Here is a 16,930-nt window from a genome sequence, read left to right as displayed (position 1 = left end):
TGCACAGTCGAGTTTGCCACACAGCCCACGGAGGCAAGCCGCCCACTTGCATCCCGTCGTTGTTGCCAAGCTGATGCACGCCACCGCCTCCATCGTCAAACACTCAGGGATACGGATATTAGATAGCTAGCATCCGCTGATCAATCTCCAACCCTGGGCACTATATACATATCAACATGCATATGCAACACGGTCTCCCTGCTCTCGTGGAACCTGGCCACCGGCGACTCTGTGCAGCTCCCACATTGCACGCCCATATACAGCATCAACGGCCTCAGCTGCTACCTGTTTTCTTGGATGAGACTTGGATCGTGGTTTTATTCATGAAAGAAAAGAGGAGGAGCTACCATGTATTCTGGTTATGGAAGCATGTTTTTTTTAATAAATAGATGATAGGAGAGGACCGTGGTGATGGTCTTTTATTTAGGAAAAGTGCTGATGGTCCCCGTTTCTTGTGAGAAAAGGTCTCTTATAACGTTGTTAGTTTTTTCTTTTGAGATTGCGACTCTTATGACGTTTTTGTGAAGGAAAATATTGATATTTTTTCCTGATGTTATTAGTGTGCACGCTGTGTCGGTTTATTGATCTTTTTTTTCTGATCTTAATTAGTGTATATGCATATAAGATCAGCTTCTCGTGGTCAATCTCCTTGATGATGTTTTCCTCACTCACCTGTTCTATTTTTATTTAGCTAGCTAGTGTACATATAAGTTCGATCTGAAAATAATATGGTAAATTCTTATACATTTTTGTTCTACTTACTTCATTTGTACCTAACTACGATAAGTAAATTCAGCACTCATTTTTTAACAGGTTGCATGTGCCTTTAAAAAAAAGATGTGATCACTTTGATGTCCATCCTCTTGGTATACTGGGTATGCACACCGTTCACTACTTATATTCCTCAAGGAATTTCATGCTGAAAAGAGAAAACAAAATAGCACAACAATTGGTGCGGATGTTATCCTTTTTTCTGTTTCATGTATAATTGTGTCATATATTTTCTCTAGATAGTTGTTGTTCCCTACTTATGTAATCAAAGTGGAGCTGTAATCACGTAGGAGCTCATCCCTCTACATTGACTCTACATATATCTTTGTCTTGGTCGTTGATTGTCTTGGTCGTTGATTGTCTTGGTCGCATGATGGACCTCGCTCAGCAGCTCAACGTCCTCTCGCCCCTCAGCAAGATGACCATCAAGCATAGGGCCTGCATTTACGTAGACGATGTTGTCATCTTCATCAAACCTTTATTGCTGGACATCAATGTTGTTTCGCAGATCATGGATCTCTTTGGTAAAGCTACAGGCCTATGCACCAATATGGCCAAAAGTAAAATTCTTCCAATCAGATGTGATGGTATTGATCTCACCTCTCTGCAAGTTGCTATTGGTTGTCAGATTGCTAGCTTCCCTTGTCCTTATTCGGGGATGCCCCTCTTGGATAAGCGTCTGAAATTGGCTGATGTCCAAGAGCTCCTGGATAAGTTTTTTTTTGCTTGGAAGTGCTCTCCACGTACGCCGTGTGGTAGTTCCTGGATAAGCTCATCAAGAAAATTGTTGCATGGAAGGCTTGTTGGATCTCCTCCTCTGGGGGTTGGTTCTTGTTCGCTTCGTATTATCGGCCATGCTCATATTTTTGCTTCTTGCCATGGAGCAACCATAGTGGGTTATCAAGCAGATTGACAAACTGCAGTGTGCTTTCCTTTGGGCAGGAGTTGATGCTATCACTGGCGGTAAGTGCTTGGTGCGATGGTCGCAGGTTTGCTCGCCAGTGCAGTTTGGTGGGCTCGGTATCCCAAACAAGGTATTGCTCTAAAAGCGAGGTGGTTGTGGCTCAATCATAGAGGAACTGACAAGCTATGGCATGATCTTCCGATTTCTGTCGATAAGGAAGTCAAGGCTCTGTTTGTTGCTAGTACTTGTTTCATCTTGGGTTATGGCAAATCAGTTTCCTTTTGGCATGACCACTGATTGAATGGGGAGGCTCCTGCATTTGTCTTCCCAAATCTTTATAAACACAGCAAGAAGAGGAAGATCATTGTTAATGAGGGCCTCACCAACAGTAAATGGATTTCTTCGATAAAGCACAACCCGGACGTTGATGTTCTTCCTAAATTTATCAGCCTTTGGCACCACACTCAAGTAATTTTGCTATCTGAAAGGGAGGATGTTCTAAGCTGGAAATGGACTCCTGATGGGAAGTACTATGCTAACTCTGATTATTTGTATCAGTTCTGGGGAAGGGTTAAGTTCCCTTATTTTAGGGAAACAGCAGGACTCTACTGCGTATTTTTATTAATTTTTAAAAAGTAATAGAAAGTCTTCAGGAAAGAAAAGAAAGAAATAAAAACATACAAATACAAATAAATAAATAATATATCTAGTTTACTAGATTACAACAATTACAGTCTGGCTTAACGAAAATCTTTCACCTAGTCATGAAAGCCACTGTATTCATGCCTTTTCGCTCTGTGGATGATCCACTTGAGCTCTTCTTTAAATTTTGTCCTGCAATGATACACACTTGTTGGGATCACCGCTGCGGTGGCGGCCTCTGGTTTAGTGGGCGCCGTCACGCCGGAACACCCAGGCCCTGATCTAAGGTTTGGCCGGCCGAGCTCAGTGTAGTCCGCCTACTTCTGTGCATCCGTGCCAAAAAAAAAAGAAACCCTTTATGATATATTTTTCTTGCGGGGGTAATTTCGTTTATTTTTGTTCAAAATCGGCTCATTTTCGTTCAAGAACACAAAATATGGATGGTGCTCTTCGTCCGGAATTTCCGTTAAAGCCGAATTGCGTCAATTTCATTCTGGGGCGGTATATTTTCCGAAATCCAAAACCTTAGGCGGGGAAGACGGCGGTATTGCTCCTTAATGGAGTAATATTTTTAGATTCTTTTAATTTATGGAGTATGGATGGCGTACGTGCTCCTGTCCTGTGTACGTGTACCATTCGTAGTACTAGTTGGTTGATAAGATGGCATGTACAATGGTTGATAAAATGGTCTTATCTTAAGCCTTGCATGTAATTTAGAAATGATAGAAATATTTGTCTACAATGGGTCATCTCTTAGCCTTATCCTCAATAACTAGTTATTTCTAAAAACATGGTGAGACATATTGTGCTAAGAGATCATCTCTTGTCTTCTCTTAAATAAGAAAAGACTAGCCTTTTCTTATGAGTTCTCTCTCCTCCACCTTATCTTTTATCCTACGTGGCATTCTTAAGATAGCATCATTGTACATGTCCTAAGGTACGTTGGTGAAAACAAGGAAAGAGAGGGGTTTTGGTCGGAACGGTTGTTGGCCGAGTGCCGACGACGAGTACTTCCGGCGACGGCGAGACGATGACGATGGAGTGCTTTCCCAAGGAACAAGCTGTACGAGCTCCGAAGCAAGCAGGCTAGCAGGTGGATCGATTCTTCTGCTCCCGTACACAATACACGTGAAGCTGGCTTGTACGATCACGCACGTACACCGGCCACCCTTTTTTTTGCTCTTCCTCGTTTGGTTTGATTCCGTCCGTTACGTAGCAGAAACGGTTTTCCTAAAAAAAAAAAACGTAGGATCGAAACCCACTCGGCCTCCGGCTGTACCACACGTCGACTCGGACTACTGCTAGTTCTCGATGGATCAATGCTGCTGCTATATAAGAGCAGCCTCCAGCTTGGATCTCTCCATCAAACCAAGCCATCCAGCGCAGGTGCTTATTAACCAAGAGTCCAAGAGCCAAGGAGACAACCAGCAGATCGACAACAACATGGGGTGCAGCATGAGCCGCCTCCTCAAGACCACCGTCACGCTGATCATCCTCGTCCTTCTCCTCATGCCCGGGGCCTTAGCCGCCACTAGCTTCGATGCCTCACGAAGCCAACAGCTGCCGCTGCCGCGTGGGACGGTCCACGGGCCGGAGAGCGTCGCCTTCGACGGTCAAGGCCAGGGCCCCTACAGCGGCGTCTCTGACGGCCGGATCCTCAAGTGGAACGGCGAAAAGCTAGGATGGACTACCTATGCATATGGACCCGGCTACGATAGCAGGACGTGCACGCCGTCCAAGTTCAGCCCGGAGACTGAGACTGCCAGGGAGAGCCGCTGCGGCCGTCCGCTCGGCCTACGGTTCAACCAGAAATCGGGTGACCTCTACGTGGCCGACGCATACAAGGGGCTGATGCGGGTTGCGCCGGGCGGCGGGGAGGCCACCGTGTTGGTCAACCAGGTTGACGGTTTTCCTCTGCACTTCACCAACGGTGTTGACGTCGATCAAGTTACGGGTCAGGTCTACTTCACCGACAGCTCGATGAACTATCAAAGGTCGCAGCATGAGATGGTCACTCGCACTGGGGACTCGACGGGCCGCCTCATGAGGTACGACCCACGGACATCCGATGTCACGGTGCTCCAGGCGGGCATGACGTACCCCAACGGCGTCGCGCTCAGCGCCGACCGCACTCACCTCGTGGTCGCATCTACCGGACCATGCAAGCTGCTGAGGCATTGGATCAAAGGGGTCAACGCAGGCACATCGGAGCCTTTTGCCGACCTGCCCGGCTATCCAGATAACGTGAGGCCCGACACCAAAGGAGGCTATTGGGTGGCGTTACACCGCGAGAAGAATGAGTTACCCTTTGGTCGTGATAGTCATCGTCTCGCTGTCAGGATCGGTAACGATGGGAAGATAGTCGAGGAGATGAGAGGGCCAAAGAAGGTGAGGCCCACCGAGATTATGGAGAGAGCAAATGGCAAAATCTACTTGGGTTCGGTAGAGCTTCCTTATGTCGGCGTTGTTAAGCGCAAGTAGAGAACTATTGTAGTAGATGCATATAGGATGCCTTTTAGTTTCTTGCTCTTACCACTAAATGTAATTTTTCAATTTATTTTTGTTTTCGTCGGATGGACTATTGTAATACACATTTTCTATCAGCAAATCATTATTTGTTCTTTCCTCCATATTTACGTGCATAAAAGCTAAATTCTATCCATATAAGAGCCAGCCTGCATGCTATTGCTAGCGAGAGAGCAGGGACGCACCATGCACTCGTGGATTGTTCCCTTCACGTAAACACGCAAAGTCAATGAATTTGCTCTTTATTCCTGCTGTAGAATTCTAGAACCACATATATGCAGTGCAATTCACACATACACATATGCCCTCAAAGTTTTTGTATGTTAAGACACTATATTATTTTTGACAAGCAACAATGGTTATACTTAGACGTGTACTGTGACGGCACTCCTCCCAATGGTTGCTACTTAGAAGTGTAGTATTGTACATTGGGGTGTGGCCCGTCACTAGGCATGTAAAAATATTTGTTCTCTCATTTTATCAATGCATCGAGACAAAAGCTTTTGTGTTTTATCAAAAATAATATAGTGTCTTGGCATACAAAAACTTTCAGGGCATATGTGTATGTGTGAATTGCATTGCATATATATGGTTCTAAAATTCTACAACAGAAACCGCCAAGAATAAAAGAAGTTCAGACGTAATGAACAAATTCGTTGAGATGGGTTTATTTTTTGTATCTATTAAAATAGGTTATGTTGTATCTTATGCCCTGCAAAATTTCATTTAAAATATGAGCACTTTTTAACTATGCAAAATATACGAGATTATAAGTTTATAGTTTAATGTGTCATTCACATATATGTTTTTTGTGCAGACCACAAGTTGTCATATTTTTTTTATAGTTTTTTTTGCATGCACATGATGTATGCTAAACTACATCCATTTTGTGTTCATTTGTACGTTTGAATTGCACTGCATGTACGCACGTGCAACTCCTTTCTTCCTCTGATATAATCACCTGAACAGCTAATGGTCTCCAAATGGGCGCCGTTTGATTGGCATCCAAGGGTACAGGATCGAAGCATATTAATTTATGACGAAAAATACACCAGCTGGTCGTATAATTAATCTCGTCGCCTAGCCTAGCTGTGACCTCATGTCTGTCTACTACCTTCCATTTTCGTTCAATCCACACAGCGTTCCCTTTCACTTGTAGCTGCCCGGCCGCCATTTAAAGCCAACCCATCCCGGCCTCCGCAAGCTAGCCTGCCCTCCCAACAACCCTAGCCGCAAAATGGAACCCCAGCTCCCTGTTGCAGCCGCCGCCACCAACGCTCCTGCAGCCGCGCCGGAGATTGGCCGGTCGTTCATCGCCTGCCCCGAGGATTCCGGCCAAAAACGGTGTCTACACTATATGAAATTACGCATGCATATAGCTATATCTTTTACGGATTAGATCTATTTTATATTTTTTTCTTGTTGCTAGATCAAAAGCATATGCATCGACGGAATGAATCTCTAATCTCTTGATTTCCAAGTTTCAAAAGCATGCATCCAGGAAATGAATCTCTAAACTCTAGTGGGGTATTCTCCTGATTTGTTAGATTAATGTACTCCAATCTCTTGATTTGCAGCGTATGCACCTCAATGGATGAGCTGGACAGCCTAGACCGGGAAATCGTCTTCGCCGACCTGCTGCTACCCAAGGTGGCGGAGATGGTATTGGCCTCCGACGTAAAGGACTACATGGCGTTTTGAGGTGTGTGCAAGCCGTGGAGGGCCGCCACTGTCGACCCGAAGCTAGTGGGCATGGACCCGCGCTTCTACCCATGGCAATGGGAGATGACGAAAGGGGATGAGCGCACTGATCACAAGGCCAGGTTCGTAAACCATCTCACCAGCGCCTCCATCGAGCTCAACATCCCTCGGGAGTACGGGGACGTCGTCGCCAGCGCCGAGGGCCTCCTGGTGCTCTTAGCCTTAGGGTGGGATATGCGGCTGTTCAACCCGGTGACCGGGGCCGTCGCTGACCTGCCCAACGTCTTCCTCGAGAGCCCACCCTGGGCGATCGAGTGGAACGCGGCAGGAATGGTCTACAACGACGGCGAGGCTGATCCCACCGTGGTGCTGTATGTGACGGTGGGGTCGTTCAGGGAAGTAATCATGCACGCAAAGCCCGGCGACGTCAGGTGGCAGATCATGGATCCTTCGCCGGCGCTGTCAGAGTCCGGGCTCTTCGTGCGCGGCCAGTTCTTCCTGCCAACTCTAGAAGGGGATTTGCTCAGATATGCGCTCCGACCGCAGCCTCACTTCGTGTGCGTGGCTAGGCAGCACGCTCGCCACAGGCTTAGTAACAACTCGTTCATCAGATCCTTCCTGCAACTGGCCCGCCACCGCGACGGGGTGATGAGAATGCAGCTCGTGCGTGACGTCCTTGTCGTGTTCCCTAGCGAACACGTGGACATGGTTGTCGAGTTGTTCTGGGTGGACGTCACAGAGGGGAGCCTTACACTTGTGCAGCAACAGGACTTGGCCGATGGCGATGATCAGCGTGGTGATTACATGTTGGCGCTAGGCATCGGCAGTGATGAGTCTGAATCTGATGACTAGTACCATGTTCCAGCGATATGTTCCATCAAGACGTCTAGTGTCAAGACATTGCTGTATCCTTTTATCAGCTTGTTGTTGAATAATTTGCTGTCAGTTATTTCAATTCATGTAAAAAAATGTTTTATAATTTTGCGTGGAACATAATTATTATTGACGTTTTTTCCTATTCTTCAAAGCTGAAGTTATGTGCTTTCAAAATCTACAAGATTAGTCATCAACCCGTGCACTTCCACGGGAAAGCAATTTAAGTTACAGATAATATCATACAGATGTGATTTTTTTTATTTATGCATCAATGATGAGTAATATATATAGAGAAGAGAAAAGACATAAGTTCTGGGTATAAAAATCCTCGTATTCAAAATCAAGTAGCATGGGTGCATCAACATAGGAAACTCACACAAACTAATAAAATTCTATATCAGTATATATTGAACTCATGTTCCAATCATTTCCATGGAACTCCTTGGAAAGTACAAACCTACGTTATACTAAGCCAGTTATAGTTTGAAAAAAAATGAAGTCACTTCATTGAAAGATTAAAAAAGTTATATTAAACCTTAGTAACAACAGCAACAACAAAGCCTTTAGTATCAAACAAGTTGGGGTAGGCTAGAGGTGAAACCCCTAAGATCTCGTGACCAACTGATGGCTCCGACACATGGATTGCAAGCTTCCACGCACCCCTATCCATAGATAGTTTTTTGGTGATACCCCAATCCTTCATGTCTCTCTTAACGGACTCCTCCCATGTCAACTTCGGTCTACCCCGACCTCTCTTGACATTCTCCGTACGTTTTATCCGTCCGCTATGCACTGGATCTTTTGGAGGCCTGTGTTGAATATGCCCAAACCATCTCAGACGATGTTGGACAAGCTTCCCTTCAATTGGTGCTACGCTAACTGTTGAACATGTCACCTTTTAGTCGGCCAACACTCAGGCCATACAGCATTGCGGGTCGAACCGCCGTCAGTTCACATCTTCATCAATACCCCCATCCTCCTGTAGCATTGGCCCCAAATATCGAAAGGTGTACTTCCGGGGCACCACCTGCCCACCAAGGCTAACCTCCACCTCCTCACACCTAGTAGTACTGCAACCGCACATCATGTACTCAGTTTTAGTTCTACTAAGCTTAAACCCTTTCGATTCCAAGGTTTGTCTCCATAACTCTAACTTCCTATTTACCCCCGTCTGACTATCGTCAACTAGCACCACATCGTCCGCAAAGAGCATACACCATGGGATATCTCCTTGTATATCCCTTGTGACCTCGTCCATCACCATGGCAAAAAGATAAGGGCTCAAAGTTGACCCCTGATGTAGTCCTATCTTAATCGGGAAGTCATCAGTGTCGACATCACTTGTTCGAACACTTGTCACAACATTATCGTACATGTCCTTGATGCGGGTAATGTACTTTGCTGGGACTTTGTGTTTCTCCAAGGCCCATCACATGACATTCCACGGTATCTTATCGTAGGCCTTCTCCAAGTCAATGAACACCATATGCAAGTCCTTCTTTTGCTCCCTGTATCTCTCCATAAGTTGTCGAACCAAGCAAATGGCTTCCATCGTCGATCTCCCAGGCATGAAACCAAACTGATTTTTGGATCATGCTTGTCATTCTCCTTAAGCGGTTCTCAAGAATAAGATGCACTAAGAGAATATAAGTGCAATTGTATCATGACCCATTAGTAGTTGAGATCCTATACATCCCTGTTCATTGTGGTGAGCTAACCTTGGCAAAGGGAGCATGCATGCAACTCATTATGCAAAAATAACCTATAAGAATAGCCTGCACCAGCGAGAGTGGATTTTTGGAACGCGGGCGTATTGGAGGACCTTATTTTAAATACTTTAATAATCACAATCATTTTTTAAAAAAAATCCGAAAAGAATTCTACATGATCATATGGATGTATATTACATATGTGTAAAGTTTGGCGATGAAATAAGTAAACATGTGAGCTATACAAAAATGACAAAATGATGATTTCCAAATAGTGAATAATACATGCACTATTCATCTTTCCAGAGTCCTGATTTTGTCATTTTCGTGTGACTCACATGGTCACTTATACCAGCATCAAATTTTGCACATGTGTAATATACATCCATATAAACATGTTGATTTATTTTCATAATTTTTTGAAACTTCAAAATAGCATTTTGGCATTATTCAAAATATAGGGCTCCAATGCACCCGTGCTCCAAAGTGACTTTTTGCTGCACCAATGTACTATATCTTGAGAAAAGGAACTCCTTGGTCATCACTGAACATGCCCCAAAAGGATAATTTTAGATTTAATTTCTTGTTGCTTCCATCAACAAATCAAATCCTGCTACCAATAATAAAATAATAATTCTGCTATTACAAAAATTACTAACAATTCATAAAGTGGTTATTTCTCTACTCTGGTCTCAGATTTTAAGCTATATCTGTTTCAGAACATTAGTTATTGCAATCTTAGAACGAACATAAACTGCTCCTCATCATCCATAATAAGTGAAAGTTTTGGAGAAATCATACAAAAGTAAATGTCAGTATAGCCTTGTCAACTGGATGTTGCTTATGTGTCATGAATCTTTGTTATTTGTATCGATTAAATAGTGAATAAATAACAAATCCGAAAGATCATAGTAAATAAAGTAATTTAAAGGAAGCATATATCATGAAAAAGGTGATTAGGATTCCATCCGAGGCTTCCAACTATAGGCATCTCCCCTTTTTCTCAAACATACACTACAACCAAAAAGATGAAATGGTAGATGGAAACAACGATTAAATGCAGAACATGATGAAATAATTAAGCTTGCATGGCATATTTGTGTCTGAACTAAGAACAATTTCCTGAAGAAATATACTTGCTATTTGGTAACAATAGTTGATGGTTTCATCATAGAGACAATAGCTAATGGCTTCATTGGAGGACAACCGACTTTGGACAAAAATATGATTGAAATTCAAAATCATGGACGTCTTCACTTAAGAGGGAAACAAAAATCAGAGGAAGAGAACTGGAAATTAAGTGGTTGTATAGGGAGATGTATATGCATGACTCATATAATCGAGATAGAAATTCAAATAGAAAGAAATCACGTGCATGCTTCATTTAATAGATATACTATATGAACACTAACTCAAGCAAACATACAATGTCCAAAAGGTTTAAAAAATAAGCAACTTCGATAATGGACAAAGCAATCATTGGGTCAGATCTAGGAGTTAACTCTCATCTAGAGTATATAAATATCAATGGAATCAGTATGAGTAAATAATAGCCACTTTACGTGGTAAGAAAATGCATATCTGCATGCAATCTGTGGAGTAAAGCATCAGCAATTCCCATGACTCAACTTCTAATGCACTATTGATGTTTCACGTGCAGGGTAATAACATGGTAGTATGAAGCCATCATCTTTCATCCATCCAAGGTATCCTAGTGTGCTACCAATTAAAAAATAAACAGAAGTAATCTTGTGAACTGGTCAGGGAAAGAAGGAATATTTTTTTTCTGACATGCGAACTACCTGTGTGGTGGCTTAGAGGATGTGCATGTGGAGGAGAGGCAACTACTGCTCCTAGATATAAGTTTTTTTTCGAAACAGAGGCAAAAGATTTGCATCATCTATTAAATAAGAAGAGAATATAGTTTGTTACAAGGGCACACTTCTACACGGCATGCAGGAATAGTCACACAAAATAATGTTCCCTAATTTCATAGCTCTGGCGGTGATCCAATGGTTTGCCTCGCGGATGATGTTGTTTAGCAAGATTGGTGGTGCAGTGCTCTTGCTTCGGACCATTTGGAACGAGCAGAATGCTCCTAGATATAAGTGAGGGTGACATGGAAGGACGGCTTCAATATTTTTGTTCAGATGGTACGGATCAACCTCATTTATCAGATATTTGGTGACGAATTTAATGGCTTGTAGAATACAATAGGGGTTCAATCCAATAATTAGTGGGCTGCACCTGCACCAGGAAACGCGTGATGCAGCCCCGACGTGATGAGAAGCTCATATGGCCAGTACGTCCTCACGTCTGTTGTGCAGCCATGGGAAACAATGGATGAGGGTATTGCTTGTACGTACGTCAGCGTGCATCTTCTCTCATAATAGAATCGCTAGCTTTAGCTAGCTATCCTCGTGTACCCGTGCTTCTCAGCGTAACCAATCTATCTGTGCGTGGGTCACTGGTAGAAAATGGGCCTTTAGTCCCGGTTCGCAAAGGCCTTTAGTCCCGGCTGTGCAACCGGGACTAAATATGCGCGACTAAAGACCCCCCCCCCTTAGTCGCGCCTCTTACGAACCGCGACTAAAGGCTTTAGTCCCGGTTCTCGTGGCTAACCGGGACTAAAGGCCCGTCCACGTGGGCGCCAGGGGTCCGTCGGGGCGGAGGACCTTTAGTCCCGGTTCTCGTGGCTAACCGGGACTAAAGGCCTCCTCCGCAGGTTTAGGGTTTTAGGCCCCCTAAACCTGGTTTCTTTGCGAATTTTTTTAATTTTTTTTAATTTTCAAATTTCTGAATTATTTTAACCTCTAATCTCTAATCACCACCCATCATCACTGCTCAATTTATCCTCTAATCTCTAATCACCCCTCATCATTCCAAATCATCTAACTTCCCGGACGGTCACCCATCCTCTCATTACTCCAGCCTGAGCACGCTTAACTTCCGGGTTCTATTCTCCCTCGTTTCCAAGTCTGCACTTGTTGTTTTCCTGACAATAGTAGGATGTCAATTCTATTAACCCTCAGGAATTTAGCTTGAGCACGAAGTGACACATTTCACTGTTTGAGTTTGAAACTATTGTTTTAAAAAACAATAATTATTTAGTAACACTAATATTTCTGGAATAATTAGTTGGACCATTGTTTGACCACTGTTTGACCACAGTTTGACCAGATTTGACCAAAGTTTAAAAAAATCTGAAATAATTATTTAGTAACACTAATATTCTAGAATAATTAGTTTGACCATTGTTTGACCACAGTTTGACCACAATTTGAAATTTTTTGAATTTTTTTGCCTCTCCAGATCCTAAAAGCCCCGTATCTTTTTTCTATTAGGTTTTTGAGGATTTTGAAAATGTTTAACGGGGTTCCCCCGGTTAAATTCGGATGTAACTTTTCGAGTAGATGACTTTTCATATAAAAAACTTTTTCATCCGAGTTCGTATGCAAAAGTTATGCCCATTTTAAGAAATTCCAGAGAGATTTTGCAAATAAAGTCGAAATTCATATTTGTTAATTTTCCCAACAACTAGACCACATATAACATGGGAAACTTTTTTTTTGACATTTCCATCATTTTCTTTTGTTTTTTCTAAAACTGAAAAGGCGATCCAGGGGGGTGGTAGAGTTTGAAAATGAAGCCTCAAATCCCGAAGGCCATTAGTCGCGACCTTTAGTCCCGGTTGGTCTGGCCAACCGCGACTAAAGGCCTTCGGGCCAGCCTGAGGACCTTTAGTCCCGGTTGGCCAGGCCAACCGGGACTAAAGCCCCTCCCGTCCGCCAGCTGTCGACCGAGCGCGCTGGGCCCAGATAGTTGGTCGCGGGTCTCCTCCCGAACCGCGACTAAAGACCCTTTTGGTCGCGGTTCGATTATTTTGAAGACTAATGGGGGCGTATGGAAGGCTCTTTTTCTACCAGTGGGTGTTAATGATACTGTGCCAAAAAGTACAGGATCATACATCTCGTCGGAAATATAGGGCGTTTTCGCGGCAAAGGAACCTGCATCGCTTAGCTTCTGAGGAGAATGGATGGCTGCACAGTCGAGTTTGCCACACAGCCCACGGAGGCAAGCTGCCCACTTGCATCCCGTCGTTGTTGCCAAGCTGATGCACGCCACCGCCTCCATCGTCAAACACTCAGGGATACGGATATTAGATAGCTAGCATCCGCTGATCAATCTCCAACCCTGGGCACTATATACATATCAACATGCATATGCAACACGGTCTCCCTGCTCTCGTGGAACCTGGCCACCGGCGACTCTGTGCAGCTCCCACATTGCACGCCCATATACAGGATCAACGGCCTCAGCTGCTACCTGTTTTCTTGGATGAGACTTGGATCGTGGTTTTATTCATGAAAGAAAAGAGGAGGAGCTACCATGTATTCTGGTTATGGAAGCATGTTTTTTTTAATAAATAGATGATAGGAGAGGACCGTGGTGATGGTCTTTTTTTTAAGGAAAAGTGCTGATGGTCCCGGTTTCTTGTGAGAAAAGGTCTCTTATAACGTTGTTAGTTTTTTCTTTTGAGATTGCGACTCTTATGACGTTTTTGTGAAGGAAAATATTGATATTTTTTCCTGATGTTATTAGTGTGCACGCTGTGTCGGTTTATTGATCTTTTTTTTCTGATCTTAATTAGTGTATATGCATATAAGATCAGCTTCTCGTGGTCAATCTCCTTGATGATGTTTTCCTCACTCACCTGTTCTATTTTTATTTAGCTAGCTAGTGTACATATAAGTTCGATCTGAAAATAATATGGTAAATTCTTATACATTTTTGTTCTATTTACTTCATTTGTACCTAACTACGATAAGTAAATTCAGCACTCATTTTTTAACAGGTTGCATGTGCCTTTAAAAAAAAGATGTGATCACTTTGATGTCCATCCTCTTGGTATACTGGGTATGCACACCGTTCACTACTTATATTCCTCAAGGAATTTCATGCTGAAAAGAGAAAACAAAATAGCACAACAATTGGTGCGGATGTTATCCTTTTTTCTGTTTCATGTATAATTGTGTCATATATTTTCTCTAGATAGTTGTTGTTCCCTACTTATGTAATCAAAGTGGAGCTGTAATAACGTAGGAGCTCATCCCTCTACATTGACTCTACATATATCTTTGTCTTGGTCGTTGATTGTCTTGGTCGTTGATTGTCTTGGTCGCATGATGGACCTCGCTCAGCAGCTCAACGTCCTCTCGCCCCTCAGCAAGATGACCATCAAGCATAGGGCCTGCATTTACGCAGACGATGTTATCATCTTCATCAAACCTTTATTGCTGGACATCAATGCTGTTTCGCAGATCATGGATCTCTTTGGTAAAGCTACAGGCCTATGCACCAATATGGCCAAAAGTAAAATTCTTCCAATCAGATGTGATGGTATTGATCTCACCTCTCTGCAAGTTGCTATTGGTTGTCAGATTGCTAGCTTCCCTTGTCCTTATTCGGGGATGCCCCTCTTGGATAAGCGTCTGAAATTGACCGATGTCCAAGAGCTCCTGGATAAGTTTTTTTTTGCTTGGAAGTGCTCTCCACGTACGCCGTGTGGTAGTTCCTGGATAAGCTCATCAAGAAAATTGTTGCATGGAAGGCTTGTTGGATCTCCTCCTCTGGGGGTTGGTTCTTGTTCGCTTCGTATTATCGGCCATGCTCATATTTTTGCTTCTTGCCATGGAGCAACCATAGTGGGTTATCAAGCAGATTGACAAACTGCAGTGTGCTTTCCTTTGGGCAGGAGTTGATGCTATCACTGGCGGTAAGTGCTTGGTGCGATGGTCGCAGGTTTGCTCGCCAGTGCAGTTTGGTGGGCTCGGTATCCCTTGTGTTCACAAACAAGGTATTGCTCTAAAAGCGAGGTGGTTGTGGCTCAATCATAGAGGAACTGACAAGCTATGGCATGATCTTCCGATTCCTGTCGATAAGGAAGTCAAGGCTCTGTTTGTTGCTAGTACTTGTTTCATCTTGGGTTATGGCAAATCAGTTTCCTTTTGGCATGACCACTGATTGAATGGGGAGGCTCCTGCATTTGTCTTCCCAAATCTTTATAAACACAGCAAGAAGAGGAAGATCATTGTTAATGAGGGCCTAATGGATTTCTTCGATAAAGCACAACCCGGACGTTGATGTTCTTCCTAAATTTATCAGCCTTTGGCACCACACTCAAGTAATTTTGCTATCTGAAAGGGAGGATGTTCTAAGCTGGAAATGGACTCCTGATGGGAAGTACTATGCTAACTCTGATTATTTGTATCAGTTCTGGGGAAGGGTTAAGTTCCCTTATTTTAGGGAAACAGCAGGACTCTGCTGCGTATTTTTATTAATTTTTAAAAAGTAATAGAAAGTCTTCAGGAAAGAAAAGAAAGAAATAAAAACATACAAATACAAATAAATAAATAATATATCTAGTTTACTAGATTACAACAATTACAGTCTGGCTTAACGAAAATCTTTCACCTAGTCATGAAAGCCACTGTATTCATGCCTTTTCGCTCTGTAGATGATCCACTTAAGCTCTTCTTTAAATTTTGTCCTGCAATGATACACACTTGTTGGGATCACCGCTGCGGTGGCGGCCTCTGGTTTAGTGGGCGCCGTCACGCCGGAACACCCAGGCCCTGATCTAAGGTTTGGCCGGCCGAGCTCAGTGTAGTCCGCCTACTTCTGTGCATCCGTGCCAAAAAAATAAGAAACCCTTTATGATATATTTTTCTTGCGGGGGTAATTTCGTTTATTTTTGTTCAAAATCGGCTCATTTTCGTTCAAGAACACAAAATATGGATGGTGCTCTTCGTCCGGAATTTCCGTTAAAGCCGAATTGCGTCAATTTCATTCTGGGGCGGTATATTTTCCGAAATCCAAAACCTTAGGCGGGGAAGACGGCGGTATTGCTCCTTAATGGAGTAATATTTTTAGATTCTTTTAATTTATGGGGTATGGATGGCGTACGTGCTCCTGTCCTGTGTACGTGTACCATTCGTAGTACTAGTTGGTTGATAAGATGGCATGTACAATGGTTGATAAAATGGTCTTATCTTAAGTCTTGCATGTAATTTAGAGATGATAGAAATATTTGTCTACAATGGGTCATCTCTTAGCCTTATCCTCAATAACTAGTTATTTCTAAAAACATGGTGAGACATATTGTGCTAAGAGATCATCTCTTGTCTTCTCTTAAATAAGAAAAGACTAGTCTTTTCTTATGAGTTCTCTCTCCTCCACCTTATCTTTTATCCTACGTGGCATTCTTAAGATAGCACCATTGTACATGTCCTAAGGTACGTTGATGAAAACAAGGAAAGAGAGGGGTTTTGGTCGGAACGGTTGTTGGCCGAGTGCCGACGACGAGTACTTCCGGCGACGGCGAGACGATGACGATGGAGTGCTTTCCGAAGGAACAAGCTGTACGAGCTCCGAAGCAAGCAGGCTAGCAGGTGGATCGATTCTTCTGCTCCCGTACACAATACACGTGAAGCTGGCTTGTACGATCACGCACGTACACCGGCCACCCTTTTTTTTGCTCTTCCTCGTTTGGTTTGATTCCGTCCGTTACGTAGCAGAAACGGTTTTCCTAAAAAAAAAAAACGTAGGATCGAAACCCACTCGGCCTCCGGCTGTACCACACGCCGACTCGGACTACTGCTAGTTCTCGATGGATCAATGCTGCTGCTATATAAGAGCAGCCTCCAGCTTGGATCTCTCCATCAAACCAAGCCATCCAGCGCAGGTGCTTATTAACCAAGAGTCCAAGAGCCAAGGAGACAACCAGCAGATCGACAACAAC

At 43.5% G+C, this 16,930-nt stretch overlaps 1 protein-coding gene across 1 annotated transcript; it reads left to right on the top strand.

The window, feature by feature from the left end:
• Window positions 1–3,628: 3,628 nt before the first annotated feature.
• LOC141020810 (protein STRICTOSIDINE SYNTHASE-LIKE 10-like) lies at window positions 3,629–4,798 on the top strand. Its single transcript, XM_073495753.1, has one exon. It carries the CDS (start codon window positions 3,629–3,631, stop codon window positions 4,796–4,798), a length of 1,170 nt encoding a protein of 389 aa, XP_073351854.1.
• Window positions 4,799–16,930: the final 12,132 nt, after the last annotated feature.

Source organism: Aegilops tauschii, chromosome 3 (assembly GCF_002575655.3).
Source record: "Aegilops tauschii subsp. strangulata cultivar AL8/78 chromosome 3, Aet v6.0, whole genome shotgun sequence".
NCBI lineage: Eukaryota > Viridiplantae > Streptophyta > Magnoliopsida > Poales > Poaceae > Aegilops > Aegilops tauschii.
This window is presented reverse-complemented; position numbering and strand designations above follow the sequence as displayed.

What these genes read in the sequence shown, in the direction of transcription:
- LOC141020810 (XM_073495753.1), top strand. Translation starts at nt 3,629, where the DNA reads ATGGATCAATGCTGCTGCTATATAAGAGCAGCCTCCAGCTTGGATCTC.